General features: G+C 33.9%; 2 protein-coding genes across 2 annotated transcripts; both read left to right on the forward strand.

Moving 5' to 3' along the window:
• Nucleotides 391-2,613, forward strand: LOC109332331 (rac-like GTP-binding protein RAC13). Its single transcript, XM_019567278.1, has 7 exons — nt 391-642; nt 780-867; nt 968-1,077; nt 1,372-1,435; nt 1,904-1,968; nt 2,062-2,127; nt 2,305-2,613. The coding sequence occupies exons 1-7, from the start codon at nt 544-546 to the stop codon at nt 2,401-2,403; spliced, it is 591 nt and encodes a 196-aa protein (XP_019422823.1). The 5' UTR covers nt 391-543; the 3' UTR covers nt 2,404-2,613.
• On the forward strand, nt 8,575-9,510 carry LOC109332531. The gene has a single exon (XM_019567514.1). The coding sequence runs from the start codon at nt 8,575-8,577 to the stop codon at nt 9,508-9,510; it is 936 nt and encodes a 311-aa protein (XP_019423059.1).

Consider the following 9,841-nt stretch of genomic DNA (forward strand, 5'->3'; position numbering starts at 1 on the left):
CATTTCCTTTTGCACTTCTCCAATAATAAGAGTGGACCCAAGGGATAACAGATTCTATCTAAACCACAACTACCGACAAATAGAATTAGAAATGAAGACATACCGAACAAGTCACAACAAATTTTTTTGACTTGCTTTACATCACATTGATACCTTAATTTTTTATTTAACTTCATCATAGTGTATTGGTTTAACATGACCCCTAAGGCCTAATCAAGTTCTTTACTTTTCATCATTCATTCCCTCCCTTCTCCCTCACTTAACCAACTAACACCAGCAGCACTATACCTACTTTCTTACCCATATCTGATTTTGTCCTTGAACTTAAAGAAAAGATAAGGTTTATAGTGCCAACAATAATTATAAATAGGATCAATTGGTTATAGACCAACAACTAAAGTAGTAGGTAGATATACTTGTTCCTAGGTAGTTAATGTTTATCCACCTCCTCCTTTCACTTTTTTCATTATTTCAAGTTCAAACTTGTTCATAAATATAGTTTCAATTGCATATAAGTATAGAGTATCAGAAGAACATAAGAAAATGACTACAGCTAGATTTATCAAGTGTGTAACTGTTGGAGATGGTGCTGTGGGCAAGACATGCATGCTTATATCATATACCAGCAATACCTTTCCCACAGTATGTTTTTATTAAGTGTATTTTCTAGTCATGGAAGGTTCAACATGTATCAGAAGAGAGTGAATATTGGTTGAAAAAACTAATAATCAGGCTAATGTTCTTTATTTCCTCCTTTGATTCTTCTATGTATGTTGTAGGATTATGTTCCAACAGTGTTTGATAACTTCAGTGCCAATGTAGTGGTGGATGGTAGTACTGTTAATCTTGGTCTATGGGATACTGCAGGTTGGTAATTTTTGTTTCTGTGCTCAAAGCTCTATGTTTCATTTTCAGATTAAAATTCCAAATTTTGATGAGTTGAATTTTTTTTTGGTGTGGATTATAGGACAGGAAGACTATAACAGGTTAAGGCCTTTAAGCTATAGAGGAGCTGATGTGTTTTTATTGTGCTTTTCTCTCATCAGCAAAGCCAGTTATGAGAATATTTCCAAAAAGGTTTCTTTTTCTCTCTGGCTCAGATTCTTCATAATATTAACAAGGATTTGTTGTCTCAAACTATATCCTGAATCTAATACTGCACCAATTAAATCTTGTTATGTCAATTAAAAAAATTAATCATTCATAATTTTTTTCTGTTTTTGCTTCAATGTCATTGGTGTAGGACATGGTTTAGGACAAGAAATCTTTGTTTTCTTAATATTATGTAACATTTAATAATGTTTTTACTTCACATTGGAATGTGCTAAATGTCAAGTCTTTAAAAAGAATCATTGGTTTTTTGACTAACAGTGGATACCTGAGCTGAGACATTATGCTCCAAATGTGCCTATAGTGCTAGTGGGAACAAAACTAGGTAAGATACCATGAAACTTCAGTTTCTGCATATAAAAAGACAATCTTTGATCATAATCTCAATTTATATCTAGGATAAAGCAAGATTTTTGTTTTTGGTTATGCATTACTCATCAACATTAGGCATTAATCACAAGTAAGACCAAGATACACCAATTAGTACTGACAAACATTTTTATTTAAATTGATATCAGTTTTCTTTTACTTCGATTGATCCGAGAAACGTTCTTTCGACCATTTTTAATTTCCTGGATGAACTAATTGTTATTCAATTTCATATCTAAGATCATCAATATATTGTCAAGTTTCATCTAAAGCATGTTGTAATGCTTAAATTTTGAACATTAGTCATTTTCTTTCCAAACACTCTAGGAGAGCTTTCAATTATAAGCTGTTTTGAATACAAAAGCTACACTTATTGTTGCTTACTTATCTATACTGGTTTCTGTTTTAACTCATACATGCATAGATTTGCGAGACGACAAGCAATTTCTGATTGATCACCCCGGAGCTACAAGAATAACAACTGCTCAGGTATGTCATCAACAAATTAAACAAAAACATGTCTACATAGAAAGTGAAATTCTCTTTCATGAATAATGGTTTAACCATGATTGTGTTAAACAGGGTGAAGAATTGAAGAAAATGATTAGTGCAGTCACTTATATAGAATGCAGCTCCAAAACACAACAGGTAAGTGCAAGCATTTCATGGGATTCAAGTGTTTTTTAAACTTATTTTGAAGCAAACTTAAGCTCAAGATTAAGATAAGATGAATTTAATGGAGCCATCTAAGTATCCAATCAAATGGAAAAGCCGATGATCTCTGTTTCGATCCAAGTAGCTTCTGATTATTTCTCTCTTCTGCAGAATGTGAAGACAGTTTTTGATGCTGCAATAAAGGTTGCAATGAGGCCACCAAAACCAAAGAAGAAACTACACAAGAAAAGGACCTGCACTTTCCTCTAATATTTCATATTCATTTATATTTCATCCCAAATCATTTATATAAAAAAATGAATCACATTCTTTAGTGTTTGTGATTATAATATATAAAGAGCCTCAGGGCTCAGTGAAGAAAAATGGGTTCCTCTTAAATTGTAAACGATGGCAAATAAACATTAGTATTGAGTTGTTGACTTAATTATTTTGCAGAAAAAAATGCTCTTTTTTTCTTCTTTGCTGTGTATTTGGTTTTACATCAGAGGCCTCCTATTTGAAAGTGGGAATACTCTTCAGCAATTCCTCATCTTCTGTGTCTAGTTTCTACCCTGTTTCCTTTACTTTGGAATGTTTTGCATTCCAAAAAGAATGGAGAGCAAACTAAATAATGTTGAAAAGTTAAGTTGTGTAAGATTAATAAGTTTGTTATTTTTAGCAAACCTAGACTTGTTTTATACATGTCATGATGTCAAAGTTTTTTTTTATACATGTCACTTTGCTAACCAAATCAAATCGGTATCCTTCAAAATTTGATTGTTATTTAGCTCGAAAAACTTGGTTTATGAACCAAATGGGTCGAATTTAAGCTGGAAATTGATCTCGTTAAATAAACGAACCGAAGTTGAGTTGGATACAGTTCGACTCGTTAGGTTCATGAACTAGCTATATATATATATATAAACTAATTTTTATGTTTAAGAACAATGCGTTATTGTGAGAAATGAGAACACTTAGCATGAATCACCAGATCCTGATTGAATAATTAAGATTAAAAGATACATGCACATAACTATCATATGATCAATAACTAACTTTTAATTCTAACCATATTTATATCAAATAATTTTTATGTTTATTATTATCGAAGCATTATTTTTTATATTTATTATTATTATATATAAACAATATTTCCTTTAAAAAAATAATTATTTGAGTTAATAAACCAATTCGAACTGAGCTGAACAGTTCACGAACTTTGACCGAGTCGAACTCGAGCTAAAAAATAACTTGTATCGAACTCAAGTCAAGTTTCAAGCTGAGCCAATCCTTACCGAGCTGAACTCTGGTTTGACTCGGTTCGGCTCGTTTCCAGCCCCAAACATTTATCTTCTTAAACTTATGAACATCCACATTATTATGAGTAAGATATATCTCTAAATAGATTCTTAATTTTATTTGGTATAACAAATGATATCTCTGAACCATACAGGTGAAGAATTAATTTGTTTTTGGATATATGGTTATCCTTCTTACAAGTGTCACTCCTAAGAGTTGAACCTAAACATTTTGATCTATTTGATAATTTAATAGAGTTTTACGTCACTAAATCAATACATTTAAAAGAAATAAACATTTACTGTATAAATCAACTTAATTGATACACAACAAAATTATCTGAGCATGCAGATTAATTTTTTATTAATAAGAAATGATCAATACAAAAATACATGGGAAACTCTCCTAACTTCACATTCAACCTTCTTAAGCCAGTGACTTGGGCTTTTAGAATTATGTTGGGCCTTTCAAGCACTGAACTACCCTCTCTTATGAACTCAGAGTAGGGTTCATATCACATTGCGAAGCCCCTCAAGCCCTAATAGCCTGTTATAGACTCGGGGTAATTTACTAGCACATTTTTTTAAAAGTTATATGTCCTATAACCAGTCCATTTTGCTAAGTTGTGGATATGAATTGGGAATGTGCTATTTTTCCACTCTTCTATTCAGTTACTCTTCAATCCTCTCTGATCTTTTTCTTCTGTACTATTAAGAGTATTCATACATTATGTGAATAAATATGAATTTTTAATTCTATATTATTTAATTTAAAAATCAATAAAAATCTAGACCTTTAGATTTTTATGCCACATGTCAATATATTTATCCAATACTAGAGAATATCAACTCCACTCTCTTATCCTTTTCTCTCTCCTGTATATTATTGGTGTTGGAAAATATGCTGGAATTTTCTCACCCCATCCATTTCAAAATTCAATGTTATACAAAATAGTGCCTAAGGTAGTAATTCGAGCACAAAATTTTGGGTAAATTCTAACAACAGTATCAACAAACTTCATACATTTAGTTCCAACATTGTAATATCATTTACCAGTTTCAAAGTCATCTGACCCAATTTATGAGGTCCACTGAAACTGGTAACTCACTTTAGCACTGCAGAATCTCTCCCATATATCATGGTAACTGTGACTGGTTAATGAGTAAATAGGCAAATTCAAATGCTACTGACCCCATCCCTTAATTAATACAATTTGTATTCCAGAGTCAAGGCAATATATATATATAAATAGGTATGGAATTTGGATCCTCATAGTCTATTATTATGTTGTGATCATGACATCGTAATAAAAATAAAAATTAATAGTTTTAATTTTAACTTATTTTTAATAAAATAAATTCTAAGTCTTATTCCCATTATAATTCAGTAATGGACTCTCCAATGCCGAAGAGAATTTAGGATAATGTTATTAAGTGTCCCAACTATATTATTTAGGGGTATAGTATAACTAGCCACATGAAAAAAAAAATCAGTGAAAAACTCCTGGATACACTTCAGGCTATAGTTAGTGGTATACAACAAAGACTTGTGCATAAGGTTTGAGTCATGTGAAATAATGGGTTACCCCTCCAGTGGCAGGCATAACTGCCTCTAACACAAAATTTTCTGTGCCAAACATACACTACTACTATTATAAACTTGCTTAACCCTCCCATAGTTGCAACTTGCAACAACCTCATATATAGGGTACCATGTGCACCAAAATTAAAGCATTCAATCCCAGCAGGTTGTGTATTTACTGCATGCACGTTACCATTTAGTCATTTACTCATTTTTGTTGGCGTAACATTAACTATAACACTCGAATCCCCTCCTATATCTAAAAGGAAGTGCTATGAAAAAACAAACAAAAGGAAAAATACAATAACACATATGTCCTTTTATTTATAGTAAGTTAATAGTTAAATATTTAAATCTATTTACCTTAAAAATGATTAAGTTTTATAATATTACCTAACATTATTTAATAATTTTATATTCTAAATTTAGAAACATTTTTATTATACAAATACCTAATTAAACTATAAATAATAGTCTTTTATAATAATAAAACATTACAATTAAATTGAACCGACCCATACCAGCTTTAGTTCATGACTAATTAAATAAGTAACTCCAATCCATTAGTTATCTAATATAGGTCAAGTCAATCAGTGCAATTAAATTTAATAACATTATATTTATTATAATTTCTATCCCGGGCCTAAGGTCCTAGATCGTCCACTGTCACATATTGTAACTCAACTAATAAGGCATTACATGAACGAGTCCTAAAGTTCAAATTATTATTAACTGATATAAAATTTCTCAACCAACATCTAATATAAATCAATTTATTTAAATTCACCATTTTATTGGTAAGCTGTGCTGTTTTTCTATTCATTCCTTTCTGGATTAGCGGCTGTCTTACAAAGCCATGGTCTTCATCTTGAATCTTCTACTGCGATGATTTTATTATCATAACACTTCTAAAGTGCAATAGTAGCTCTTCCAGTGTCATAAACACTTAAGATTTGCTTCATGGATTTCGTCACATTAAACAAACCACAAAACTTATAACATTACTTTAACGTGAGGGAAAGTGTCATTAAATCATAAAGACATCTGAATATATTTCTTTATCTTTGAATAATGTAGAGTATTGTTGATGATTTATAGGATTTCCTATTTATATTTTATCAATTATTTTATTCTTTAATTAGGATTAGAATTTTGAAGTACTATAAATTGGACTATTAAACTTTTTTTAATCACCTCATATATATATGTTAATTAAGTTATATAGGGTAGAACCTAACCAGATACAAAAAATCACTATTCACTAGGTTGGAAACTTAAATTTTTTGTCTCCAATCATTTACAACTTGTGTTTGTGTCATTGTGTGATAGTTTACTCAGAAACTGAGACAATAATATAATCATGGTTCTCCAACCAATAAGAAAGCTACATAAATCTTCAACGCAGCTCCCATCACTCGGAGTCATCACAATGACTTGACAGAGAGAAAAAAAGAAGAGCTAGAAAGACTATATAGGTGGTCCAGGATTTGAGTGTACTTACTGATTTTCCTCTCATTTTTGACGCAGACAGATTGGAGAGAAGAGAATAAAGAACAGATGATTAGAAAGGAAAACATAAATATACATAATAAAAACCAATAAATATAAATGTTGGGGTAGAGACGAGAATCACCTGTCTTTAAAAGTGTTCTTTTTTATGTCTCGGTCCGATTAGAATATCACTTTTTATTATTTTTGATTTATAAAAAATTTCTTTTTATTCATATGTCAATATTTGATTAACTCATGATAAAGACTAAGACACTATTAAAAACATGTGATATATGTCGGTAGAGAGGGTCAATACCCCTGTCTAGTAATGAAACTAGATACAACTAGAAGTGCAAATCTAAGACATATTTAATGCTACAATAGAGAAAATAGAAGGGAAGGAATGGGTATCTGCAATAGTTTGGTGGCCTATGTGAAATGTTACAGAAGTTGATTTTCTTTCATAAATGTTAATAGGGTATACTTACGTACGCAGGTTTTGTACTTTTGTCTTTCTTATTTTCAATTTTAGTAATGCGCTATACCTTAAATATTGGGGTGGAAAATACCCACTTTACTAAGGGTAGATATTATCAATCATAATGATAAAGTTGTTGGTTGTTTGATGGGATTGTAGTCCCAACTTTTTATTTGCCCAGCTTCATGTCTGCCCCATACAGAGTGCATGAGGTCAGAAAAAGGAAATAGAGTTCTCCATGGCTCCATGCTTTGGAACATTAATATATTTATGATTGATTCTGAGGATTATGAGCATACAATTTGAAGTGCCAATAATAGTATCACTAAAAAACATATAGTCTCTTGCCAATTTTGTTTTGAGATGTTATAACTTTTAAATCCAATTCATCCATATATAAATTATTTAATTTTGTTTACTCAATAACACATTTATAATTTATGTTTGCTAGTTATATCAAAGCTGATAATTAATCCTATTGGAAAAAGTAACCAAGCCTACTTCATTCATTCTTTGAGATGATATATGGAAGTTATTTCTACCACCATTTTAAAATAAAGCAATTTATTACATATCTTGTTCTATTTTTTTTCTTTTCGGTCTTTCTACAAAGTTAACAAATCTCATATTATTTTAAGTTAGGCTAATGTTATTTGGACTATTGGATGTCAAGTTATGAGCTTAATCAATTTTTTCCAGAAGGAAGCTTAGGTTAATTAGTGAGCTAAAAACATTATTTTAAAAATAAAAATTACTTTGTATTGATAAATAATATATCTAATATAGAAGTATTATTAAATTTCATTTTCCAAATCCACCTTATTTGTATGTATTTATTTAAGCAATGGCTATTACAAATTATTAGGTTTTATAGTAAGACAAAAACTAATAAAGAAGAAGAAAATGTATATACCTACTCCTTCATACCTTCCCTTCCAAATTTTGCATAATGATACATAAGGCGTCAACCTACCTATACATGCATCTTCCATATACCATTGTGTAGTCATTATGAAAACCTGACATATGAATAACAACATTGTTGTTCCTATCCGGCGAACCAAAGGTCATGTTTAGACGCCGAGGTGGCCCCACTTGTAGGGACCACCGAAGTTGGCCCAGGAGACAACATGCCTTCCGTACTCCACCAACCTACCTGCCAGCGCAACAGACGGGTTGCAGAGCAGGCTAAGAGACAAGAAGGGCACAGTGTACGACCCAACAGGCCGCCTGACACGGGAAAAGCATCTCCAGACAGCACCTTCGGTCGGCCACGCGTCGCACCACCAGCCAAGAGCCCAAGGTCAACTCTCACCCCTATAAATAGAAGTATCTACCAACAGGAAGTATCTTAACCTCAACTCCTAGACTCTCTAATATTATTCTTCTTGTCACTCACTCTCTACTTCATATACTGACTTGATCGTCGGAGAACCTTTTCAGGTACCTCCACCGACGGGTCCAACTCTTTGCTGCCCTCAGTCACCTTGACGACAGCTTCCTACCTCTTCATCAACATCTGACTCATCATTGTCCGTACTCTTGTGTTCTGATAAAGAACATTGGCGCCGTCTGTGCTTCCTACTCACAAAATGGTAACCACCAGAAACCGAGCTCTATCAACCAGCCAAGTCGACCCTGCACCAAGCAACCTTCCCCCACCGAGACAACCATCCCACCAAGCTAGCCATAGCCATCAGGCCACTCCAGACCAGCAGCCGACCACCCAACAACTTCTCCAAATGCTGGAACGCCAAGAACGGCTCATCCAGCAACAGGCCAATGTCATACAAGAACTCCGCCATTCCAAAATCAACCCTGAGGATCTCTCCGAACGCCCTCTTCACGAGAACCACCATGAAGAGTCAGCAAACGAGTCACACCTACCTTCCCAATCAGCCCCACACCACTCGTGTGGTGCTAAGCATCCTTTTACACCTGCTATCATGGCTTATCCCTTACCCTCCCATTTTCACCGCCCAACAAACATGGACCAATATGACGGGACGACAGACCCACAAGACCACCTGGACGCCTTCGAGGCCTCTATGTTATTCCACGGGGCGTCCGACCCCATCATGTGCAGGGCTTTCCCCCTGACTCTGAAAAAAGCGGCCCTTCAGTGGTTCACCCGCTTAGCCCCCGGCAGCGTCAACACTTGGGAAACTCTTGCTTCCGTTTTTAACACAAGGTTCACCGCAAGCAAGGAGCAACCAAGGTCATCCTACACGCTGTCCGGTATCCGCCAAGGATCCAACGAATCCATCCGCGCATACCTCGATCGATTCAATACAGAAGCTATGAAGGTAAGAACACTGAGCCCCGAGGTAGCCGTGCATGTCCTCGTTATGGGACTTCGGGAAGGCCTCTTTCGCACAGAACTAGCCAAGTACACTGATCTCACTATGGAAGACCTCCGTGCCAAAGCCCAGCAATTCATCAACCTCGAAGAAACCCACCACATGCACACTCATACTGAGCCCAAACACCCCGCCCCTCACGGGAAACCAAACGACCAAGACCACTGAACTACCCTCTCTTATGAACTCAGAGTAGGGTTCATATCACATTGCGAAGCCCCTCAAGCCCTAATAGCCTGTTATAGACTCGGGGTAATTTACTAGCACATTTTTTTAAAAGTTATATGTCCTATAACCAGTCCATTTTGCTAAGTTGTGGATATGAATTGGGAATGTGCTATTTTTCCACTCTTCTATTCAGTTACTCTTCAATCCTCTCTGATCTTTTTCTTCTGTACTATTAAGAGTATTCATACATTATGTGAATAAATATGAATTTTTAATTCTATATTATTTAATTTAAAAATCAATAAAAATCTAGACCTTTAGATTTTTATGC

Source organism: Lupinus angustifolius, chromosome LG18 (genome assembly GCF_001865875.1).
Source record: "Lupinus angustifolius cultivar Tanjil chromosome LG18, LupAngTanjil_v1.0, whole genome shotgun sequence".
Taxonomy (NCBI): Eukaryota; Viridiplantae; Streptophyta; class Magnoliopsida; order Fabales; family Fabaceae; genus Lupinus; species Lupinus angustifolius.

Excerpts from the sequence above, each read along its gene's own strand:
- LOC109332331 (XM_019567278.1), top strand. The coding sequence starts at position 544 with ATGACTACAGCTAGATTTATCAAGTGTGTAACTGTTGGAGATGGTGCT. Across the intron at positions 643-779 it reads CCAGCAATACCTTTCCCACA|GATTATGTTCCAACAGTGTT; the intron begins GTATGTTTTTAT and ends TGTATGTTGTAG. Across the intron at positions 1,078-1,371 it reads ATGAGAATATTTCCAAAAAG|TGGATACCTGAGCTGAGACA; the intron begins GTTTCTTTTTCT and ends TTTGACTAACAG.
- LOC109332531 (XM_019567514.1), top strand. The coding sequence starts at position 8,575 with ATGGTAACCACCAGAAACCGAGCTCTATCAACCAGCCAAGTCGACCCT.